General features: G+C 28.3%; 1 protein-coding gene across 1 annotated transcript; it reads right to left on the bottom strand.

The window, feature by feature from the left end:
• Nucleotides 1–1510: 1510 nt before the first annotated feature.
• LOC107454487 (uncharacterized) lies at nt 1511–27092 on the bottom strand. Its single transcript, XM_087156131.1, has 12 exons — nt 26969–27092; nt 25086–25206; nt 21561–21877; nt 20184–20405; nt 17691–17751; nt 16581–16697; nt 13112–13131; nt 11402–11528; nt 7346–7662; nt 5134–5369; nt 2891–3039; nt 1511–1770 (listed from the first exon to the last, which is right to left on the bottom strand). The coding sequence occupies exons 1-12, from the start codon at nt 26972–26974 to the stop codon at nt 1643–1645; spliced, it is 1821 nt and encodes a 606-aa protein (XP_087012257.1). The 5' UTR covers nt 26975–27092; the 3' UTR covers nt 1511–1642.
• Between the last annotated feature and the right edge of the window lie 88 nt (nt 27093–27180).

The following is a 27180-nucleotide window of genomic DNA, read 5'->3' as shown; positions in this document are numbered from 1 at the left end:
TTAAAAATTATTTTGGCTTTAATAATTGTATTAGTATATGTCTTTCAGTTTAACTGTATAAATTCTTCAGAGTTTTTAATGATTTATAAATTATTTTCTTTTTTTTTTCAACGCACGCGAGGAACGGCAATTCAGCCAGTAGTAATTAGATAAAATAATATGTTTTTCTTACGATTTACCTCCTCAAAGTAATGTTCTTAAAGACACACAGGGTAAACTAACCAGTGAAGGAGCACTTAAGCTTCGCTTACCTTTTAAAAAATCATATTAATGTCAAAATTCGTAATTTTAGTTAAATGACAGTGTCAACATATTTGTTACTAATTGCAAATTACGTAAAAAAATTGTAGAGAACTTACATAATATTGTTTTAAAGTTTTGGAGGTTCAAATAACAAGTAGTAAGAAGACCAAGTAAAGGAACAGCTCTTACCAGTGAATGAACACCCAGTAAAGGAACATTTAATTTAGGTTATTTTTAATGCTCTTTATGATTTTATAAGCCATACAAATATTTAAAAACAGGCCTATTCTTGAAATTATAACATATAAATACTTGGAAAATGTTAACTTTTTTTGTAATCATGAATTGAAAATTAAAGTGTCAACATATTAACACACACTGTTCATTCACTGGGAAATCTATGCCCAGTAAAGGAACATGCCTGTTCCCTCACTGGTTAGAAGTTGTTTTTCGTATTTTTAACATACTTTTGATGAGGAACATCACTAAAGGTACAAGAAAATTAAAGTGTATCTTTTATTGTCATTAACTTGGAAAAGAACCCAGTAACGGAAAACTTGCTCCTTCACTGGTTTTTCATCGTTTGATGATCCAGTGAATACACACACCCTTATCTCAGTACTTTATTATGCTATGATGCTTAAAAAAAATAAAACGTAACTTCAATAACTATATTTTGAATTCTTATTTTCACAGTGAGAAAAATAAAACTATTACATGCAATTAATTCCACTTCAAACATATAAATACAAACACTCACCTTATAATTTTTTCAACGAAACAAGATGTTGCAGAAATAATAACAAATTAAAAAAAATTTCCTGAGAAGTCTATTTGACCAGGTAATCCAATACATTGTAAAATGACGTCCTATTGTTTGGCAGTAAGCTATTGTTACCAATCAAGCTAAAGAAAAACTTTCAAATTCTTATTTTTAATCAATATATATGAAATGTTCCTTCACTGGGTAGTGTTCCTTCACTGGTTGGTTTACCCTACATCACATTTTTAATGAAACTCTTATTTAACATATCTTTAGATGCATACTTAAGTTTTTTAAAGTTAACTTAACTCAAACAAAAATTGAAATAAAAATTTTATTATTTTATAAAAAAAGAACAATAAATTAATGATGAAAATGAATCTATGAAAGCTTTCCAGCCTTTTAAAACTTTAAATTCTAGTAAAATTATATTTAAATACTGTAAAAAAAATTATGTTATAAATATCGCAAAAAAATGACACATAAAGGAAAATAGCATAAACATTTAGGAAATAGAAAATTTTATAAATTCTTTTGAGCTCAATATCATTTTTTATCTGAGTTTCTCAATTCGGTAATTTTGCAATATTTTCATTTAAAAACATATTTTCCTTTAGAATAAGTAACAAGGTCAATTTAGGATTTGCAAAACTGTGTGAGCGGAAGTCCTTTTTTGTCAACTGGTGTGGCACAACTGGCAATAATAACATCAACATCTTGGTTACACACCCATTTCAAACCTTTGTCACATTGAAGAGGATTATCTAGAGAAAAATAAAAAGAAATTGCAGTACTTGATTTATATATGTTACCGGCAATGTAGACTGCATTGAACGCATGCTCTGCATTTTTAGACAAAGTAAAAAGTATGAGAAGTATTATATACTTTATCTAAAAATTTTATACAATAACGCATGCTCTTTAGGTGAGGCATGAAATAGTAAGAATATATATATATATATATATATATATATATATATATATATATATATATATATATATATATATATATATATATATATATATATATATATAAAAGTTCAAAATAAAGATAAAACAAAAGAAAATTACAGACATGAAAAAAGGGGGAAAAAGAAAAATAATAATAAAAATAAAAATAACAAAAAACTGAAAAAAATAATAATAATTTTTCATTATTATTTTTCCTTTTACCCTTTTTTTCATATGTCTGTAATTTTCCTTTGTTTTATCTTCATTTTGAGCTTATTTTATGAGTTCTATTTACTTGCAGCTTATGCGCAATAAATTAAACTTATTGTTTTCTTAATTTTCTTCGTGTTTTTTTTTATTTATTTATTTTGCTATATATATATCTAATAATATTTTTGTTTAAAGAATGATTCTTTATACAATATACAATGTATAAAGAATCAAGTTAGTACAATCAAGCAATTAACAAATTATTTGATAGAATCAATCAACATTCAATTAAAAAACTATAATACAAAAGAATCAAACTGTTTTGTTCTAAATATGCTATATTTCTCTCCTAATCAATTACGGATATATGTTACACGTTCGAACATTTCAGAGCTCTTTTGTCTTCATTTTGTAAAGGAATCAGATTAATAAATGGTAGTATGCCCTAAAGCAGAAGTCTTTATCCTATACCAACTGACACCATAACACCGGCCTTTCGTCTTACACAGTGTGGTCTTGCGTTCGATCCCGATCAAAATATATGAATTTTCAGTAAAATGCAAAGTTTAAACGAAAAATTCAGCTATAAATTTACCTTAAAAAATTAATTACGTCCGTTGTATGACTGATTTTCTAGAATTTTTTCTTAGGAGCAAAAAAGTTAAGTACAACAAGGAAACTAGCTACTAACAAAATATTTTCTAAATAGCTTAAGTTACATACCATGCAAATACAGATTATGCAAATTTGAAAGCGCAGACGACCAAGTATCTTCAGGAAGGATATGAATCAAATTGGTTCCAATATTTACATCTGTCAATGATGGCATTCCTGAAAAAATATTGCTCGGCAGCTTTCTTAATTTGTTGTTTCTGAAATAAACAAAATTTGTAAGAAAAATAATCCTTTCTTGGCATCATAAATTGAGTGTTATCTATTAAAAATTTAAGTGTTCTAAATGAAGTTCTTTGCTCCATAATTCATTTTTAAAATGAAAATTTTAAATAAAGGTAAAATACAGAAACTGGCAATTTTATTTTCTTCTTTATGATAGTGCGCTAAAGAAAATAATGAACCACCCTGAATAACTTTTGATCTAACAATCGGATCTTTGGGTTTTAAGGCTGAATCTTAATGGTTCGCTAATTAGATATATGATAATTGGAGCACGCGATATTTTAAGTTACGAAATCAGACACAAAAAATCAAATTTTTCGGAATAAACATATTCTATTCGCTCAGAAACTATTCTCAAAACTTTGTTCAAACTGTACATAACTGTTGACGCAGTGTATAAATTGTTGTTGACAAAAATATTTTTTCACCATAAAAATCATCGAAATAATCATATTTTCAATTTTTTGACTGAGCTCAAATTTTAGATTTTCGTCACGATAAATTAACATCTTTTAAAGTGTTGTAAAAAATTTTATGATACCTTAAAGCATTTCAAATATTTTATTTTTTTTCTTAACTATAAAATATAAAATTATAGTAAAATTATTTTTTGCCTTGTCTTTAGATAAATGGGTTTTATAATTTTATGCAAAAAGATGGTTCACCTAATTACAATTACCACAGATAAACTTTTTCTATTTTCTTAACTCATATCAATGAAACAAATTGATTAGCAGGTTTCAGGTTACCCTCTTCTTGCTAATTTTATAGCTTGCGTATTTCGCCATAACTTGTAAATGGAAAATATTCTGCATACAGTTAAAAAAATTAGTTTACCCAAAGGAAATTCCATGAAAAAATAACTAATAAAATAGATACAAAATTTGAACGAAATCAGTCAATTTTAGAATAAAATAGATACAGAATCAATTTAAATAATAAAATAGATACAAAATTTGAACGAAATCAGCTAATTTTAGAAATTGAAGCAAATAGATTGTCCGCAATCAAAAATACAATAAAATTTATGACAAAAGAGTTCCCTGAATCTTAGGGAGACTTTTCGGTAGCAGGAAGCAAATTCCAAAAGAACAGAATTCACAAACAATGAATTAGAGTTAGAGAGTAACAAGTGTGATAGTGAGAAAATATTGCAACGTATACTCTTTTATATTAAACAATACAAATTCACTAAAATGTAAGTTCACTAAATGTAACTTTATACCTCAAAATTCATATTCAGGATCAAGTTTATACTATCAAGATTAATTAGATTCAGGCCCAAGTTCGTGAGCAAGAAATCAGAACTAAAAAAAAAATCTCGGGTATTATATCTTCATGTATAATCAAACAACACAGCCATTATGGGAGGTAACAAAAAATTACAACATATACCAGTTAAATCTATGGAACGTGAATCCACTAAAGAGTAAACAACAACGTATTTTAATTACGGCAAGTTGAAATATTACTTTACGCTTCAATGTACATACTACGATAGAGAGGATAAAAACAGAACGCCTTAATAACTGATGATCTGATAAACAGTTTTTAAATACCACGAAGCAATCTTAATGGTTTGAGAGACTAACTTTAAATATGGTCACTAATTTGTGCATATCACATTTTAAAATAAAAAATCGAACACAAAACTGTTATTCAAACATACCTTAATTTCAATAAATTTGATTTCCTGACATTCAAATATGGAAGATTCAAATATAGACACAATCTGGAGAATATGGTCCCATTATTTGTTTAAAATTTTTGTGTCTAATTCCACTACTTAATACAATGCTTGAACTAATTAATTAGTATATTTAAGGTTTAAATATTACTAATTAACATATTAGGTTACTGATTAATTAGTAAATTGAGGTACTAATTAATTAAGGTTAAGGTCGAAAACCAATAATATTAAATCCTACTGCGCGAAAGTTCAATCATTAAATAAAACGTTATTAATGTGTTCCATTGGTGCACAAAAAAATAACATAATTTATTTATCACGTTATTTAGATTTCTCAAGTCATTAAAGTTATTCATAAAAAAGTATAAAGAATACTGACGCAAAATCCAATTTTTGAAGATGCGTGGCAGGTGTGGGCAGCATAGATCTTGAAATTTCATTTAGGTGATTTCCTGCAACTGCCAGTAATTGGAGATTTCTTAGAGATGAGAATGCTTTGTCCCCTAGCTTTTCTATTCCATTTCCTTCAAATATCAAGTTGATCAACTTCTCAGGACCGTTAGTGAACCAATCATTCCCAACTTCAGGAATTTTATTCTCTTCAAACAAAGCTATCTGTAATATACAAATAATTCATAGAACAATAGCTTATTGAATGAGAGTTCCATGATGGCCACCCTAAATATATATTTTTAGAATTCTTGTCAAAGATGAAACAAAATCAGTATACATATTAAAAATAGCTAATTGATATTTAAATAAGAAAATAATAAAAACGACATTGAATTAAAACTATCAATACTTTTCATATTTTATAACCGTCGCTGAACAGCCGACCCAATTTTTGGGTTTACAACTATTAATGTTCAACTCCGTAGCCTTGTAATTTTGAACCCAATCCAGAAGACAAGGGAACTCCTAGATCAAGTAGTATTGGGAGAAATTTGCCATCGTGGCGGGCTTGTTTTGATGGAGCGAACCCGCATTTGCATTACATGGGGAGGAAGACCACGAGAACCTCCCACGGTTAGCCTGACTGCAAGTAGACTGTAACCCATGATCCGTCTACCACTGAGGATATTTCACGTCATCACTGTGGTCGGTGCAAGCCGGATGCGGAATTCGTATCGACCAGCCATTGCCGGTATCGAACACCGGCTCACATCATTGGAAGACGAACGCTCTATCCCCTGAGCCAGGGCTGCTCAAATACTATCAATACTGAGGAAAACAGGACTGAAAGCATCACAACTGGTTTTATTGCCGAAGGAATCTGAGAATTAATGAAAGGTGTTTATAAGAAAACCCGCCATGTTTGTCGAGTCATGTCTTTAATCACGCCTTTCTCATTGATGATTCGATCACATTGATATCGCTGTTAGATTCGACAAGTTCTAACAGCGGTTTTTATCTTTCTTTCTCACTGAAATATATATTTACAATCGTGTTTACTCTTTTACCACAATTTTAAAAAGAATTTATTAATATTTATTAAATGCGGTAATTTTGGAATAAACTATACTGTTCTTAGAACTGAATTGAGGGATTCGTAAATGGCATTTCATATTAAAACAAACACGTGTCATTCGCCCATATTACAGTTTTAATTAAACAATTAAAACCGTAAAAAATCGAGCTAATATTTTGCAATCAGCTCGTCATATGCAAAAAAAAAAATATTTTTAGTAATATAATTTTCAATTCTTCAGTCTCAGACTTTCCGGAATTTTACTAGGAAGACCTCGTGTGTTCCTCGTGTGGTCCGTAACCATATTTCTATTACTTTTAACTCGTAACATAAAACCTATTTATTTAAGGCATGCAAAATACATTTTCTTATTATTTATTATTATTATTATTATTTTTATTATTATTTACTATTTTTATTATTTAATTTTTCTAAATCATATTCATTTTTTTATTAAGGATTGAGAATATTTGAATAATGAATAGTGGGACAAGAAATTTTTAACACATGGTGACAAAATCCAAAAGTTCAATGTTCCAATTCCGAAAATAAAATTTAAGATGTTTAAGGATTGTTGGAATTTTATGTCTTACAATTCAAAAATCTTTCATTCATTTCAATATATCAAATGATTAAAAAACCATAAGCAGAAAAAAATATTTATTCATTTTTTTAACATGTAATTAACCTTGGATAAACGAGTTTTATAATTATATGCAATTTTTCTACTGATTGACTTAAAAATGTTCGAGGAATACGGCGAATTACCAAGCAACTAAAAATAAGATTAAAAGGCTCAAACTGTCTCTGCTAAACTAAAATATTGGACTGCTCTCTCTGCTAAAATATTGAAAACTCTGCTAAAATATTGGACTTTATTTTCCAGCTTATGGCTATCCCCAATATTTTAAGAGTCAAACATACGAATCAATTACAAAACGAAAGATTTTGCTTCGTCAGAAAAATCGTGCCTCATTCCTCAAATTTTAATACCATCAACACTAATACACTAATTAGTTAAAATGTTCAAGGTCCACCTAATTGTTTCTGTAGTTATTTTTTTTTCCGCACGCTGTACATTTATGGGGAAGTTTTCTAACTTCTTAACAGGAAAAAAAAATACCTTTAACGAACGGAGATGCTCTAGTTTTAAGTTTAGAAGTGGCCTGTTTCGTTTAAAGCTGCTTCGAATCTCCAGTTCCGCAAGTGAGCTTTCAAGTCCTGAAAAATGAGATTGTCTCGGACGAAATGAAGCATCATCCACTTCGAATTTATCCAACACTAACTCTTTAATGTGCAACCCCTGGAACAAATCTGTTGGCACTGATGAAGCATTGACTCCTGACAAAGTCAATTGTTTCACTGAATATCCATTGAGCGCTTTAAGATTGGCTTGAAGATTCTCTTGAGAACCAACCCTGTAGCACAATAAGACTGCACCTATCAAAATTTTAGCATTATTTAATTTCATGGACTATTATAAAAGTTGTTACTATTATAATTATAGAGAGTCTCGGTATCAATCATTGTTAACAATCAAAAATGCAATAACAAAGTATAAATTTATTTTGTTGCATTTTTGATTGTTGACAATTCAGCTGCCTAGATTAGAACAAGAACTGGACACGGATGTTTAAAAGCAAAACGGGATTGCATCTATTAATATTTAAATATTATTTTATTAAATGGATTATTAAAATTTCTTGTTTCTATAATACTTGAGAGTATCGGTATCAATCATTGGCAAATATCACAATCAAGCTCAGAATTGTGAGCAATGAAAAATGCAATAACAAAGCATAAATTTATTTTGGTATTTCATTTTTGACTGTTGACAATTTAACTGCTTCGATTAGAGCAAGAACTAAACACGCGTGTTTAAACGCGCAAAACAGGGTTCCACCTATTATTTGAATATTATTTATTTAATGAATTATTATAAAATTTCTTACAATTAGAATACTTGAGAGCATCGGTATCAATCATTGGCAAAACCAACAATGGGAACAATGAAAAATGCCATAACAAAGCGTAAATTTGTTTTGTTATTTCATTTGTGATTGTTGACAATTCAGCTGCCTAGATCAGAATAACAACTAGACACGGATGTTAAAAAGCAAAACAGGATTTCATCTATTAATATTTCAACATTATTTAAATTAATGGATTATTAAAATTTCTTGCTTTTATAATACTTGAGAGTATCGGTATCAATCATTGGCAAAAACTACAATCAAATTCAGAATTGTGAACAATGAAAAATGCAATAACAAAGCATAAATTTATTTCGTTATTTCATTTTTGATTGTTGACAATTTAGCTTCTTCGATTAGAGCAAGAACTAGACACGGGTGTTTAAAAGAGCAAAACAGGATTGCACCTATTAATATTTAAATATAATGGATTATTATAAAATTCCTTACATTTATAATACTTGAGAGTATCGGTATCAATCATTGGCAACAACCACAATCAATCTCAGAATTGTCAAGAATCAAAAATGCCATTACAAAGTATAAATAATTTTTGTTATTTTAGTTTTGATTGTTGCTGCTTCGATTGGAGCAAGAATTGCATATGAATGCAAAATATGTTCGACTGTGTGGTGAATAGGGCTGAGAAAATAGTATGGAGAAATGTGTTATACGTGAAGAAAAATTAGAGAACCGAATAAAGCACAATAACAATTGAATTGCTAAAATTTAGAAGAAATTTGAGTTTAAAACAGTTTTCTTTCCTCCGGACAAATTAAATTCCATCAACCTTATTATTCCATCAAGTCTCTGTTGCTGATATTAAAAAGTGGAGTATTTATGTTTAATGTCAGTTTGGACAAACTACACCTACCCTTAAACTCTGACTTATTAATCGGGGAAGATGGCCAAAATCAAGGTATTGAACAATCTTCCATGGCCCTATAAATCTGGAATCCTAGTCATAGGTTTGAGTTTTTCTCTGCTAAAATTATTCAATACTGCTCTTCAGCCACTGATCTAATTTCTGGGTTTCATTTCACAGTGAGAAAAATTCTAACTTTTTAGTTAATGACCTTTTAGAACATTCCATTCTTTCCTAGTGTTTGGAAATCTATTTTTATTATTTTCTACGTCTAACACACTTGGAGTTCTCAACCTATTATCTCCACTTCTTTCTCCATGTGCCATATCTTGTTTGAAAATTTTGTTCCCACTCCTATTGAAACCACCTTCTTACTTGTTATCTGTTTGTGATTTTTATTTTGAACTTCTCTGTTTTCTTTCTCTTATTTGATTAACACTAAGGAATGCTCCTGATTCTAAACTCAAAATCATTATATGTCTGTTTTTTGTGACTTTACGTTTTATTGCTTTACTTTTTATGTAGACCATGTTGACTTTTTAAATATTATGGCTCTCTTACCAAAGATTTGTGAATCTAAATTAGTTATTGCTCCACATTTTCCAATTTAAAGTAAAATTTAATTGACTAATATATTAACGAATTATGCATCTGAGATGATGCATAAGCTTATACATAATAATGCAAAACTTATGCATGAAACATTTAATCGCTATTTTAACTAAAATTCTATTCAAATTTCTAACCTCTTTGGACATTATATTTTACTAGAATCAGTATGGTCACCTACGTATGGGCCAAAAGGAAGTGATATAAAGTCAGCGTCAAAAGAGAAAAATATTTCTACTTTTGTTATATTTTTTCTATTTTTTATTATTTAAAATATTCTGTAAGAAAGCAAACTAGAATATTGTATAGATTTTACATACGTTTCCTTAAGGAATAATTAATGTAAACAACAACAAATTCAGTCGTTTCCTAAGTCCTGTACAGTATGGAAAATAAGAAACGGAATAACATTTGATCTAATGGTCGGTTTTAAGACTCAATCTTAAAGATTTGAAAGGGTGACCTCAAATATGCTAATTAATTAGTGCAGACAATACTTTAAGTTACAAAATTAGACTCAAAACTGAAATTTCGTTGAATAGATTTTGCTCTTTTTTTGACGGATTTGGATTTCTGGCCCCCAAAATATAGGAGACAGCCGGAATCTGGAAAATATGGTCCCCATAGTTTTATGGTCTGGTCCAAAGTTTAGACCCCTTAATGTTAATTTTATTTTAATGTTAATATTTTATTTTAATGTTTTATTAATGTTAGTTCTGTTTCTTATGGAATCATCTTTGAATAAGCAAATTTTATAGTTATGTGCAAAAAAATTTTCAATTCACTTCAAAAGTTCTAGAGACATGGCGAAATACGCAAAAAATGAAATTAACATTGAGGGGTTCAAACTTTGGATTGTTCCGATTATTAAATCAAAATTTATTCAGGGTGTCTCATTTTTTATTTTGCGCAATGCACAGTGGAGAGTTTTACTATCCATTGTGTTATTTTTAAATGATAGTATATAGCTAACTATTGTATATGAGTAAAACTATATAGGGGATTGTTTTCATCGCATTAAATAAAAAGAATTGCCAATCGCAAATTAACTTCCTTTAAATATCAATGTTACTAAATGCATTGACTTAAAAGTGCTTTTAAAAATTGAAGATTTTGTGTGAAGTTCCTTAATTTCCTAACAGTTAGAAAAAAATTATATTATTCTAAAAATAATTAAAATGTAAAAGAAACCTAACATTTGTAAAAATTATGTTTTAAATTTTTAATACAGCTTAAAATATTAAGTTTTCAAGATAAAAATGTTAAGTATTTTTAAAAAAATTCATTTATTTTAAATTAAAAGGTGTTTTTTTCATTTATATGAAGCAGTTTTTGATATTACCCTTTAAAAAATGTATTTAACGTAAAAATAGCATAATTGATTTTTCATAATTTTTTTAATATCTATTAAAATATGGAAAAAATTAAATTCCCTCAGGTGTATTTATTATAACTACGAAGTTATTTTTTAAAGTTTGAGCATATTTAACTGTTTAATAAGTAGCAAAAATAAAACTCATTGCTAACTAGGGTTCTCATAATTGAGATAAATACATCATTTTTTTTATCTTTAAAAGATAATTATTAGCATTATTTTTTCTTAAAAAAAAGCTTACATGTTTTTAATATTATTTGTATAAGAAATTTCTTAGATGCTTTTATTCCATAAATGACGAGATGTTACTATCGCAGTACGTAAAAATAAAATGCTTTTTTTTAAAAATATAAATACCATATGCTCGATATTTGCAAGAACATTTAGTCGCCTCTGGTGGAGGGCACTCATTTTTCAGGGTTGCTAAAGCAATACTGCTGCCTACTAGCACCAAAAGGAATGCTCTTATTGCCATCTTTTGAATCTAGAAAATAATAATTTTCTTTAAACTAGCTAATATTTGAAAAATACGTCAGACAATAATGAGATATCTGCAGGTAACGTAGTGTGGGTATCTCGATCATGATTTGTAGTTGAAACGTTGCATTTGTTTACAACTATTCTTACCAATGTATTTCGAGTAATCCAAGCCCGTCAAGTATCAATTCTCCTAAATGATACATTCTATATTCTTACACAATGAATCTTTCTCAACGATTTCAAATTTTGCACCATATATTTCTTACTTGCACGAAGCCATGTAGAACAGAAACAAACTAATTATGCACGCCATTTAACTTCAAAACGATGAGCTGGGACAGACGTCATAGATTACGTGTGTGGGCATCCATGATCTTCTTCTTCTTCTTGAAGTGCAAGTGCCCAATTTTGAAAATTCTATGAGTTAAAGGCAGAGATTTTTATTTTCATTTTCACCCAGCTTACATTTTTAATGTTTTCACATAATATTTAAGCATATTTTTCCTTTTATGATTAGCTTATTCACAATTACTGTCTTGGTGGCGATTTTAATGTAAATATGAATACTGAAAAAAAGAAAAGAATTTTTTGACGTCTTAAAAAACATTGATGGCTCAAGCAATAAAGCATTCGCCTTCCAATGAGGTGAACTGGGTTCGAATCCCGACACTAGCAGGTTGATACAAATTCCGCTTCCGTCTTGTCCCGACCACAGTGCTTACATAAAATATCCTCAGTGGTAGACGGATCATGGGTTAAAGTCCCCATGTCGTCAGGCTAACCGTGGGAGGTTCTCGTGGTCTTCCTCTCCATGTAACTCAAAGGTGGGTTATTTTCATCAAAAAGTCTTCCAAGAAAGCAAATTTCTCCTAAAACTTTATCCAGAAATCCCTTGTCTTCTGAATTGGGTTCAAAATTGCATGGCTACGTAGTTGAGCATTAGTAGTCGTACACCCAGAAATCGGGTCTTCTGTTCATCAAGGGTTATAAAATACGAAATATTGGACGACAAGAGGACAAACATCAAATGCAGTTTTTGCAACACATGACTAAAAATGCTGTGGTGTTTATGAAAGTCTATTCAGAAATAAAAAACATTTGGCTAATTTTAACCAGTGTTCGCAATAATGCCATCACAATTTTATCTCTTTTGTAATTAATCATCTTCATGTTCTTTTCTCATATATTTTTTCTTTCTTAAAGTTTCAGGCAATTTTTTTCCTTTTTACTTGACTGTACTTAGTCATTTAAGACATCAAAAATTTTAAATTACAAAAACAATACAAATAAAATCATTGAGATAAATGTTAATGTCTTGTAAATAAATGTTAAATACTATTATTTTTTTTTTATTTCTTCAAATTTTGATAAAAATGAAACTGAAACCCAAATAGAAATAAATATTGGACTCAAAAGAAAAATACAATAGATAAAACTAATTAATTTGAGATTTGTAACTCAACTCAACGAACTAAATTTCTTGAACAGAAATTTGAAAAGAAAGGATTGTTGCTTTTATAAACCTTAACAAACATCACTCCAGTTACAAAGTTTAGCAATTTATATCAATAAAAAGAAATAACTTACTTTGTTGCCAGAAATCTGCACTCCTTTTATTCAAAGAAAATAAAAAACCGGCAGAAGTAAGTCAAAATAATTTCTTATCTGTCCTATACTACCAACAACACATGTTTCTTCTCATACAATGATAAAACTTTTTTTTAAAAGTACAATATAAAACCAAGTGTAATTTAATATATAATTTTTATAAAATATTTATTTTTATGAAAGTCATAAATATGTACAGTTCTCAAAGTAAAAAATGAACCAACCTGAATAACTTTTGATCTAATGATCGGATCTTCTCGTTCTAGGACTTAATCTTAATGGCTCGAGAAGGTGATTTCAAATATACTAACTACTATGTGCAGACGATATTTTAAGTTGCGGAATAAGTCACAAAAAAGTTAATCTCTGAATAAACATTTTTTTTTGTTGAAGAATATGGTTTTTTGGCCCCCAAAATATAGGGGGTGATCCGCCATCTGAGAAATATGATCTCAATAGTTCGGTCGGGAGAACACTCCAAAATTTGAACCACTTAATGTTAATTTTACTTTCGGTGTATTTTTCTATATTTCGAGAACTTTTTAAGCGAATTAAAAAAAATTCTCACACAGTTATAAAATTTGGTTATCCAAAGACAATTCCGTGCATAACTTTCAGTAAATACTATCTTTGGATAAATTTGCTAAAACTTATTTATCTTTGCCTAAAAAAATCGAAACGTTTGCGAAAAGGTATTATTTTTGGATAAACGAATTTCAGAATTGTGTGTAAAAAAGTTTCCTTACAAAGCTTGCGGGATATAACGAAATAAGCAAAAAGTAAAATTAGCATTAAGGGGCCCAAACTTAGGAGCACTCTCCTGACCGAACTATTGGGAACATGTCTCTCAGATTGGGGCTACCCCCTATATTTTGGGAGTCAGAAATCCGAATCCGTCAAAAGAAAAGTAGGCTTATTCAGAGAAAGTACGTTTTTGTGTCGGATTTTGTAACTTAAAATATCGTCTGCACTTATTAATCTCCATATTTAAGACCACCCCCTCGATCCATTAAGATTGAGTCCTAGAACGTGAAAATCCAATCATTAGATCAAAAGTTACTCGGGGTGGTCCTTTTTTGGGCAATGTACATTTAAAAGAATAAAATTAGGTTTGTTGCTTTTATACTTATAGGCAATAAATAATATTTCAAGACTTTCACTATTTCTGAAAAATTATATAATATTGATTGATCATTAATTCATTCTACACAGATTGATTTAAGTCGTCGTGTAACAAAACAAATTAGAATTCTTCAGATTATGTAGTTTCAAAAACATGCTTAAATTAACTTAGAAACAAAGCTTTAAACAATGATTCTATTTAAACCAGGGATGCACAATGAATTGGTGATAATGACTCGGTGAATTTGGGATGCAGAAACTAAAAAAAAAAAAAAATTATGTTAAATAAAAGGAAGAATGTGTGTATAACTTTCTGTTTACGTCAGTGTGACGGTGTCACTCTTTTTTGCAAGAATTCTGAAATTCGGAGGGCAGGAGAAAAGGGGAAAGGGAGAGGCAGAATTTTAGGTCCAAAATTCCCCGATCCTAAAATTTGATCAAAATTTTATTGAGTCCATTTGGAAGATATGTTTGAAAATGCATTTTTCTCATTAGTTTTATGATTACTTACTGTTATAAATTGAACTAGATGATACTGTTATTACAAATATTTACAGTGCTATTCATTGTTTTCACTGATTTAACTTTTTCCTAATTATTTAAACAAAAAAGTTTATCCCGCTTATTATTATTATTGGATTATTTTTATTCATTATCTCAGGTTTTCTCAATGATGAACGCAACTGGTATATTAGGGCTACATCACCGAATTAGTACTTCTAAAGATATTCGAAACCATGCATTTTTTTTCATTTATAATTAACTTTAGAAACGTGTTCCTATAAAAGTAAATAATTTATAATTAACGGTGATTAAAATAAAATAACTTTGTAAAAGAAAAGCAAAATTAATAGAATAAAGATAATCATTTCGGAGACCATAAGAAATGCCATACTATTATTGGCACTAATAAATTTGATAATGAGTACAATTAGTATTATGGTAATAGGATCCGTTTTTATAATAGTGAAATATACTAGTGATGTACATAATATTACCCAATATACTAATAATACAGCATAATGTAGGTATACTACTGTAGTAATATGATTTTACGCCCACCAAGGTAAAAGGCCAGAAAAAAATTTCTTGATCGCGGGACGTTTTGACTGTCATTAGTTAGTTTTGAGAAATATCACTATGCCAAATAATAATAAATATATTTAAGCCATATTTTGATTAGGCACTGAGGATGCCGGCAGTTTTGGCCGAAAATTTTTTTATTTTACCGGAGCATATTATGGAAAAAAAATTTCTGATATACAGTAATAACTGCCATAAAATAGCAGAATCACTCCAATTAAATAAGTATTACTGTAAGAGTTATGGTATAATATTTTAAGATCAAATTTAATTTTCGTAAAAATGGATTTTACGAATGATGCCGAAATTTTTTATACCGTATTCTAACATATAATAATAAATTTTTAACAAATTAATAATTTCTGCTTATGACAATATCGTTTATGATTTCGTTCCATTGTTAAATAAGGATTTAGTAATTACTTACATTTTTTTTACCAAAAACATAGAACGGGTATTCTGTGAGTAAAACATAATTAAAAGAATTTTTCGGTAATTTTAAAAACATATAATATGTTAAAATCTATATCTATCTGATATAAATATATCTGAGGATTAGGGTCGATTTACACTAGCATAACTAAATTTTTCACTATGTGCAAATAATAAGAATTAAAATGAATAAAAACAAATATAAGCAAATATAGCTATTGGGTTACAAAGCAAATTATTACAGCAAAAGGTGCAAAAAAGAAAACAAAAGCAGATACTTATAAATTTTCAATTTACCATAGAAGTTGACTTTTTCTGCATGGTGAATAGGAAATTCTTTACTTTTTTCTTATTATTTACTTATTATTTACTTTTTTCATTTTGAAAATTTACTTTTTATCCTATAGAATTATAGAAATTTGTAAGAAAACACATATCACAATACACATATCACAGTACACATGCCATAATATCAAACCTTGATACTTTAAGAAAGACAGAATTAGATCGAAAATTTACAGTTACAGAGCACGGCTGAAAAAAAAGATAATTTTTCTTTCCTTACGTGCTATAATTAATTTTTAAGAATTCAGAGACCAAGTTAAAAGGCTATAGAGACAAATTTCCCTCCATGGGCCTCAAACAGCGCGTCAATAATTCAAAATGAGCATTTTTAGAATGTTATTCTACTTGAATTTATCAAAATATATGTTGAGCTGTGTTAATGAAATGATAAATTTCAATTTTGCTTTAGTTCTTTATTTATAACACTAATACATGAAAAATTTAGACAAAAATGTTCATTTGTTACAAAATTGGCGAACGGTAAGACCATTTTTTGCAGTTGGAGAAACACATTTTGCTACGACTATATCAGCACGATTGCTGCACACCCACTTCAAGCTGTCATCACACTGTAGAGGATTTCCTAAAAATTTCATGCAAAACTTTTCAGTAACATTTAAGTTATGTTGAATACAGAACTTTAATTCACTTATATTAAATACGGAACTTTTTAGTTGCTATTCACTTACACTAAATACGGAACTTTTAAGTAAATATTTATTTATATTAAATACAGAACTTATAAGTACTAATTTATTTATATTAAATACAGAACTTTTATATAACAATTAATTTAAATTAAATACAGAACTCTTATAAAGCAATTCACTTATATTAAATACGGATATTAAGTAACAATTTATATTAAATACAGAACTTTCAAGTAACAATTTATTTATATTAAATAAAGAGCTTATGAGTTGCTATTCACTTATATTAAATACCGAATTTTTAAATTGCAATTCACTTATTTTAAATACAGAAGTTAGAATTTATTTATATTAAATGCAGAACGTTTACGTAACAATTTATTTATATTAAATAAAGAACTTATAAGTTGCAATTCACTTATGTTAAATACAGAATTTAGAATTTATTTATATTAAATACGGAACTTTTAGGTAACAATTTACTTATATTAAATAAAGAACTTTTAAGTAACAATTTATTTATATTAATTACAGAACTTTTAAGTTGCAATTATTTATATTAAATACAGAACTTTTATGATGCAATTCATGTATATTAAATGCGGAAATTGAATAGAAATCCATTTATTATTAAGTAGAAATTCATTTACTAATCTAGAGTTATATTAAATTAAGAATTTTTAAGCAACAATTACACTTTTATATATATATATATATATATATATATATATATATATATATATATATATATATATATATATATATATATATATATATATATATATATATATATATATATATATATATATTAAAAAATTTTCATTTAAAAACGTTTTACCATCAAAGTAAAGCCGAGCTAAACACAATAATGTGTCAGACCATGTTCCTTCGTCTAGGACATGAATTTTATTATCACTAAAATTTACTTCGGAAAGCAATGGCATTTCCGAAAACATGTCGTTCGGTAAAATGCTTATCTTGTTGTATCTGCAAAATAAAAAAAAATCATTTAAAAAACATTTTTTAAATCATTTTCATTCAGTTTCAATTTATAAACGGAACGATATCCCTGTTAAAAAATTCCGGATCAAATTACGGCAAAAAGTACCGGCATTCAGGGTGCTGGTACTTTTTATCATAAAATCCATTTTCACCGGAGCATGTTACAAAACATAAATTCTAATATTCCGTAATTTTTGCAATAATAATTACCATAAAATCATTGAAACACTTTAATTAAATAAATATTAATGTAACAATTACAGTATAATATTTTACAATAAAAATGGATTTTACGAAAAAATTGATTCTACGATAATACACCTTAAATCACGATAGTATAGTATTTACATTTTTTATAGTAATTTGATCCGGAATTTTTTGCAGTGTTGGCTGATATCAAAGTAAATTTTCTATTTAAATACAAAGCAGAGTAAAAGCACATTATGTATATTTTTCTAGTCATAAAAACGGTTATTAAAATAAGTAATATATTTTTCATTATACTTTTTATAATCTCACGATTTATCAAATAAATAAATTTAAAAAAGTTGTTCCTTCATTTATTTGTCACTAAGGTGCTTCACTGCAAATACTTTAAATTAAGTAGAAGAGAGCCACCTGTTGAATCAAATTGGAATGATTTACAATGGGGGAAAATTTTTGTTGCTTTTTCAAATACTTGATCTTACGTATTTCGATATCCTATTGTTACTAAAATTTATAGAAAACTAAGCTGGATTTTTTTTTATTTCAATTTGTTTAAGCTTATGTGCATACATACCACTAGAAATAGAGTTCCCCTGTACGATAATTAAAGTTGCCATATCATTGAAATAAGAATATTAACGTCGAATCTTATTTTTTACTCTATACGTGAGAAAAAACAAGAATTTCAGAAATAATAAGTTAAAATAATTCTTTTTAGACAATTTTAAAATGGAGGGCGCAAATAAAAGAAGGAAACATCAACTTTTAAATTTTTCTCCTAGCAAATTCACAAAATTTCGAAATTATTTGTACCCTTTTTACCCCTTTCAAACGAGGACAAGGAAATTAGTAATCCACTTGTTAGTATTTTTAAAATAATGTGGATGATAAAGGGACCCATTTTTCTAAAGGTTCGAAATAGCTGTTAAGTCTTCTTACCGTAGACTGTTGAGTCTTATTCCTTTGATAACATAAAATCTAGGTTCTTTTCGTGTAAACTTGTTAGTTGATTGAATTCGGATATTAATTTAATTAAAAACAATTTTTCATGTTCTCCGAATAAGCTGAAATAAGTTAAATTAATCATTAATTACATACCAAAGGATTTTTCATTGTTAATAGTATAACAAAATTCATAATTTTACTAAGATATAAAAAGTTTTTACATATTGTGAGAAGCAAAAGATTCCCAGAAAGAGATACTTTTGGGCTATTTGGACCTGTTGTACTTCTTGAACTAGTCCAAGTACAACTTACATACACTTTTCTAGTATTCGTAAAATTTGCATTTTATGTTTAAGAGAATGACAATTCGGAAAGTTGGTTACCCTTGTTAAGCTTCAAAATACAAGAAATATCGGGTTTTATTTTTCCTACCTAATTCATTGAAAATCATGACTCCACTAAAACAAAAGATCGCTATCATAAGCCTGTAAAACCATGAAGATAGTCAATGTTGATACGAGCATCAGCCACAGATGAAGCAAAACTCCTATACTGGTTGGTGCAAATATTACATTGGCTGACGGTATATGCAACATAAGGTGTTGCACTCTCGCCTATATTTAAAATGTGCATTATTTGTAACAGATTTCAAGGATTTTGGACCTTATGGTAAATAACAATAATGTTTTCTATATCCGTAATTATAGTCTCATACGATTTACAATTCAAAGTGCGTATTTTTTAAATTCCACGAGTTTGGATTACCAGTTTAGATGCAAGTAATGAAGTTTCCAGTTTATAAGAAAAAGAAGAGAAAAGATTTCTAAGCTTTCTACTTAAAATAAAACTAAAATCAAAAGGTACTAAGTTATTGGCTGCGAATGCGAAAAACATATAATACAATAATGCGAAAAACTTTTTGCAACACCGATTTCACTTCGGTACATATAATTATGCATTTATAAACGAATGAAAAAGGCGTTCGAAAATAACTGTCACAAGGAAATATGAATATGAATAGCTGTATGTAATATTGTGGTTTGCCACTTTTTTTCAAAGATGACATTTTTATACGCAGATTTTTCCAGAGAAAACAATTTGAAAGTTTTTGGAGATTTTACTAAATCGCCACACAATTGCCAGGAAACTTATATCACTTATATTAAATCTTGGTGGTTTTGCCAAAAAACAATTTCCCGAATAATTGGAAAAAAAGTGGCTTATCATTACATAGGCCCAAGCTCTTCGTACACTTTTTAACTTACTGTAGGTCCATTTTGCGTAAATGACTGGCTGGTGATGGAAACATGATTAAAATGATTTCCCACCACAGTTATAAACATCAAATTGTCCAAAGAGTGGAACACCTTATCACCTAATTCTTTGATTTCACATCTTTCAAGCAACAGCATTTGCAATGTTTTAGGTCCATTGGCAAAACAGTCATTACCAATTGTAGGAATATTGTTGTCTTGAAAAGATGCTATCTATAATGAATATATTGTTAAGATTCAAATTAACAGTCACAGGTAAGATATAGAATGATATTCATTAAAATAATGCAATATGTAATACTTCATAGACAAACACTTTTTTCCTCCGATTAAAATCTAAGAATAATTTTTAAAAAAAAGACTTAGTGCTGTGTAAGAAGGCAGCGGATGTTCCAAAAATGTCAAACGATTTTAAAGATGAATTCTGGGGAAAAAGTTGGAGTTAAAACGTATACAGTTTGCTGCGATTTCTTTAAGAATAAAGAAAATTTGTTCATAATAAATTTTATAATTAGTTACAAACTTAGTACTGCGTGCTTCAAATATAGAAAATTTTAAGAATATGTCCTTAGCATAAGTATCATTCATCATTTGAACCCGTCCTAAACATAAGTATCATTTACAAAAACATGTGAAGAAAATTACGAGACACACGTGCTGATATTATTGGTGAAGTGATCTAATATGATGCAGAAAACATTGCTTTGGATATTTCTAGACAACAGTGCAAACTATATCCAAAATTTTTAAAAAAATATTTCTTCATCCGTTTATATATACTTTGACCCTTCAAATCTTCAGTTTATGTGGGAATAAAGTGCAGAAAGGCTTTAACTCTTGATTTTATAAAGCAACATGCCAGTGTCATGTTTATGATATTTCAATAATGGAAGTATTATATGACAGGCATTTGGGGGAAATAATAATAAAATTGTTTTGGATTTTTGGAGATGAGAGAGACTTTTGATATTAATTTCAAGTTAAAAAAGGGACATCAGCATTTATTAAAACAACAGTATATGCTAAAAATTGTTTATACAACATAAATTTATCTTATCCTAATTTCTCTTGCAGCAGTGGATCAGGGAATCGGGCTTTCGCCTCCCAATGAAATATCCCAAATTCAAATCGCAGTGAGTTTTTCATAAATATCTTGAGTTTTTCAGAACAATAAAACATTTTATCAATGCTTAAAATGTAGATTAAGTTGAAACAGTGTCCAAAAAGTGTCACATAAACAAACATACGATCGCTTTTAGTATAACATGAAACACTTTATTCAGGGTCGAAAAACTAAAACTCCGGAGAAATAGACCGTTCATTTGAATTTAAAGTTTAATTTTTTTCTAGAAAAATGTCTAGGCTTACTTTCATTTTTTCCAGATGACTCAGTTTCATATTTAAAAGCATGGAATCTGTGTTGAAACTGTTTTTAATTTCCAGTTCCTCAAGTGATTTTTCAAGACCTGAAAACGGAGTGGATCCTAGAGAAAGTGGACCATTATTGACTTGCCAATTATCCAGCACCAACTGTTTCACATAAAGATCCTTAAATAAATCATCAGGTACTGAAGATGTTCTAATTCCAGCCAGCGTTAATTGATGAATGCCGTATCCATTGAGTCCCTCGAGATTGGATTGAAGATCTTTTTGGCTTTTAATCTGGTTGCAAGATATGACAGGAGCTAAAAACGAAATACAGGACATGATGTTAATGTGTTTTAAACAAGTTTTTTTATTGTTCAAATACTTTAGAAACCTTAAATAGCAAAATACTTATGAACATAGCGATGATTCAGTTCTTAAAGCACAGAGTTGTCATTGTGAAGTATTGCAATTTGAACCCGGTGGCGGCTTGAAGATTACTTAGATCGAAGATTATCAACTTATCTGGAAAATAAATGCAGTCGGTGTGCATTGCTGACCTGCTGATCACATTACCACCATTTTTCCTATGATCACGAAACTATGGAGCCTCCATGATTCCTCCTGGTCACATATAGCCGTTGCTGGAATGTTTTTTTAACTTGTGAATGTGCTAATCACCCCCCAAAAAAACTCATGAAATGTAAGTGCTGGCGTTTTTCACAAAGTAAAATCGTCTTATTTCACCGTAAAGTAAAAATTCTATATGATATGATGTTTAAGGAAATACAGAAGCATCCGTTATGAAAGCTTTACAGTTAACATAAATGAAAACAGTTTATGTAATTACCCATTTACAAAAATTTTGGCAAAATACATTTAACTTAACAACAATAGAATACTTATATTATTATACATATATATATTATTATATTAAAATACTTATTAGTAAGAGAAACTATTTATTAGACTTATTCAAACAGTTCTTTAGTTCGAAAACGGATATTTAGGCTTTTAAATTGCTCGCAATTTTTTTTCATAATAGATGGAAGTAAGTCATAAAAAAACTTGTTAGTCTTGTGTTACTCTTTTAAATAAACAATTGTTCTACATCACGCTTTGAAAAAATTTTAAAAAAATAATAAGACATAAGTATCAAAAATAAAAAATTTAAAAATATATCATTATTTTCAAAAAATTATATACTTTTAACAAACTTTCAAAATTACTAAATGGAATGATGAAAATTGTTGTAAGAATCTCACATAGATTCAAGGTGGCTTAGCTTTGGACACATAGATTTTACAAATATTCGAACTGTATTATTTATTATTACGTGAATATTTTGAAATTATAGCTCAAAAAGAAAAAAGAAAAAAAACATACATAAAAAAATATATTTAAAAGACATTTAGTCAGCCTAAGAAAATTTATGACAAATACTCAATTTAAAAATGTATTCAAACGTCTTATTCAAAAAAAAACTTTTTGTAATTTCGAGCACTAATTTACTAGGAGATTTCATGAAGAGAATCCCTACTATAATTCGCTTTTCTACTAACAGTATGAACAAGAAAACTTGTGCCAAAGTAATCAGGATAAAATAAAACCTTTATTTATTTGAGTTTCCGAAAAGTTAAAGAACAATTACTTTAAATTTTGCACGCATTTGAAATCAATTAGTTTTTCGAAATAGGTGTGATCATTATAAATTAATAATTGTAAATTAATGATTATAGATTTAAATAATTGTCCAGATTATTTTACTTTTGTTTAAAATGCTATACTCAAAAAAAAATAACTAAGTGGTCCACCCTGAATAACATATAAAAGTAAAAAGTGGCATTAGTCCCTTAAAAAAATCATATTTTAAAAAATTGATTTCTCAAGAACTACTAGACAATTTCTCTCAAATTTTGCATTTTTCCATGCAAGACTAAATTAATTAAAATTACGAACAAAATTTATGTAACTTACAATTAAAAAAAATTTTGACTATTATTACAAAAAAGATTAAAAAATACTACACATTTACTAAAAGTTACTTTTGCATGGAATTGTCTTTGGATAATTTAGAATAAGCAAATTTTATAATTGTGGGATAACACTTTTCAACTCGCTTAAAATGCTCTCGAGATCGGGCAAAATACGCAAAAAAACAAAGTTAACATTAAGTAATCCAAACCTAGGACCACTCTCCTGTCCAAACTTTTGTGATCATATTTCCCAGATCGCAACCACTCTTATATTTTGGGGGTCAGAAAACCAAACCAAACAAAAAAGATCAAAGTACGTTTTTGTGTCTGACTTTGTCACTTAAAATATTGTCTGCAATTAATTGGGATATTTCAGGCCACCCCCTCAAACCATTAAGATTGAGTCCTGGAACGTGAAAATCCGATCATTAGATCAAAAACTATTCAAGGTTGTCCGTTTACTTTTTTTTGCGCACTGTACATACTTACAAAAGGCTGTTTTTGAATGTAATACATGCTGTAGCAGATTATTTGTTGCAAAGAAAACATTCTTCATGGTTCCCTTCAAAAATCATATATTATTCAGAAAATGGGAAAAAATTTCAGATTTATCCCGAAAGCAAAAATAGTTTTCTCTGAAAAGTAGTTTAAGTTAAAACTTAATGTGCTATAAAAGCATAAAGTAATAGAATAAAATATGAATATTTGAAGACATGATATTCATAGTAAGAAAACTTACTATAAATGTTGTATAGAGTTATTCATACTTATGATTTTTTTTCTTAACAAATTTCGAATTATTTAAATGCAAAATCATTTCTTACTGTCCATAGCGTCATATGACTCTGATTCATTTAAAAAAAATATACCTAAACTAGCATTTTAAGTGTAAAAAAATACATTTGCATATTTCATATTCTTAAATTTAGCATTAGAACCTAAGATTGGAAGAGCAAACTAACAATTGCGTAGATCGTTCTTTTCGCGGAAAGCTAACTTCTAATAATAAACTATTTTTTACTTTCCATTATTACGTTTAGCAGAAAAAAAGTGTATGTAAATATCGCAGTACTATTTTCTGTCATTAAAAAGTTAACAGAAATTATAGATAAAATATTGCTTGTTAGTAATAAATACATGATATTATGAAGTATACATATAAATACGTATTTTTTTTTCGAAAGTGTTATTTTAAATCTTTTTAATCAGTTTTATTTCAGAAATTACATTAGCTATTATTTTAGAACGAATTATGCAAAATTAAATTATTAACAATTCGAAAGAGCAAGTAAGAGTAAAGCACAGCAGTTTTATTTAAACTTACTGTTTTGTCTCAAAATAATAAGCCTTAGTCTTAGAAATTATTCCTATAATAATAAATGTCTTAGTTATTTTCAGGGAATCATAACTTTTTTGTAGTGCTAAAAAGATCTTCTCGGTATTTAAAGGCGAATAAGGATCAGATTATCCTGTCTTAAACCCTAATGACATTTTTAAAAGTATAACGATATCATCGCTTTTCTTATTGCTTTCTGAAGTTATAGCTACGCACCTAAGAGCCATCTGCAAGAACATGACGTCATTTCCTCCGGTAAAGGACACTCATTCCAAAGGGATGCAGCATAAGCTACGGAAATACTTGCCAATACAAATCCAAAAAACTGTAATGCCATCTGAAAAATAAATACATTAGAAATATTGTTTTAACTATATTGTTTGATTCCGCTTACCGTATCTCGTTTTTCAATGTTTAACTCCTTGAAATTCTTTATTTGACAGAAAACTGAAATTTACAGAATAAATTACAGTGTTTGTTAAATCTAAATTAAAGATTGTTATTCCTATCAGTTATCGATTTTTGAAAGATTCAAAACTGTTCTTTACGAACTAATTAAAATTAAATTTGAAACCTTTAAAGCATAGGATATGGTTAGGAAAAGTTGAAAAGAGTTATACTTCAAATTAAAACCATCGACTTTTTAGCTATTAATTGAACTTAAGCTAACATAAAGTTAGGCTTAACGTATATGCTCGCAAATTATAGTCGCATAATGGTGTTTGGGGTTTTTAGATCAATTGTCTAAATTGAATTAAAGCAAATCATTATTTAAAGCAAAACGAGATGATATTTCTCAATTACTAATAATTTCGTACGCAAATGCGTACCGTTTTACAGAGCTGATAGAAGAATATAAATGTTAGAATTCCTACATTTTAGTGTTAGAAATCTATTGCCCCAAGGGTAGTTCTTTATAATTATTTTTATAAAACTGTAAATATTAGAAGTAATTAATATGAGTATAACTGATAAAGAAAAATGACAAATACTGAGAGGGAAAAATGGTAAATTAGGCATTCCTTCGAGAAAAAAAAATAGTTTCGCATATTTTAAGTTATTTAAGTTATTTTTTCTGTTGTATGAGATTTTGAAACAAAATTCAGATACTTTTGTATCACTAGTTTTAAATCTCCAATCAGTTAATTATAAGTTATAATAGTTAAATTATTGATAAAATTATAATAATTATGAGTTGTAATTTAACATGGCTTACTGAGCAAAACTATTAAATAATTGTTTCAGAGTAATTAAAACTTACAACAAAAATGTGAAACAATCTGTTAACAAATTAGCAGACGCCTGTGTAAATATTTCAATTGTAATGATCAAATATCCCTGGAGTGTCTAATTCGCTCTTGGCATTTCCGGCAAAATTAAATTCCTAGTGCACTTTAGCATACAAATAGAGTCTCGGTGCTGCTATCTAGTGTGGCAGAAACTAAACGTCCAAATTAACATGACCAACGGTATCTCACCCATTGTGGTGGTCCTGAAAGAGTGGATACCACCTCTGGAGAACGCACTAGGTCTGCTCATCGGCAAGACCGATTGTGCAGCTCATTAGAAATGAAAAAAAAATTAAAAAATTAAAAAAAATGATCAAATATCATGCACAAGGGGAAACAAATTCTGGAAAAGTTATCGTATAGTTTAATAATGGCAATTCTAGCAGTAACAAAAAACTATAATTTGGGTTAGTAAAGCTAAAATATATAGTATTTAAAGTACTCATTTGGTAATTTTTTCGTTCGAAATTCGTTTTGGAATTACGGTTCTTATTACCACATATTTAGTAAAATATACCGAACTGTAAAGTTAATTTATCCAAATAATGTACAAATGTAAAAAAATGTAAAATTGTACAACTATTTCAATTCCTATACTATTAATAATATGATTTTTTTTCTTCAATAAATTGTTAAAATACTCATTCACTTGATTACAATAAATAAAGTCACAGATTTTTTAAAATCCTATTTTCACAAAATCAATCTCAAGTAGAGTAATTTTTAGAAATGAAATAGGTAGTTATTGATTGTCTATTATTTGCCTTATATTTTTATTCTTGAAGTTTAAGTGTATAATAAATTTCTTACCTTCATCTTCGTGATTTTTTTCAATTGACAAAGAGAAAAAAAAACAGCATATGTTCTTATTCAGTTGTTTATCTCTTTAAGATAAGTATGTTCCTATGTTTCTTTTCCTGTGTCAGAAGATGTTTTTGGAAGCCAAGAATATTTTTCTAAAACTTTGTAGCGTGAAAAAAAAGTTTTATTTTTATTTTTTTTATTTTATAACCGTCGTTGAA

This window comes from Parasteatoda tepidariorum, chromosome 1 (genome assembly GCF_982258835.1).
Source record: "Parasteatoda tepidariorum strain Cologne lab strain chromosome 1, Ptep-v5.0, whole genome shotgun sequence".
Taxonomy (NCBI): Eukaryota; Metazoa; Arthropoda; class Arachnida; order Araneae; family Theridiidae; genus Parasteatoda; species Parasteatoda tepidariorum.
This window is presented reverse-complemented; position numbering and strand designations above follow the sequence as displayed.

Excerpts from the sequence above, each read along its gene's own strand:
- LOC107454487 (XM_087156131.1), bottom strand. Across the intron at positions 16,698-17,690 it reads AAATGCCATTGCTTTCCGAA|GAAATCCTCTACAGTGTGAT; the intron begins GTAAATTTTAGT and ends TGAAATTTTTAG. Across the intron at positions 5,370-7,345 it reads AGCATCTCCGTTCGTTAAAG|ATAGCTTTGTTTGAAGAGAA; the intron begins GTATTTTTTTTT and ends TGTATATTACAG.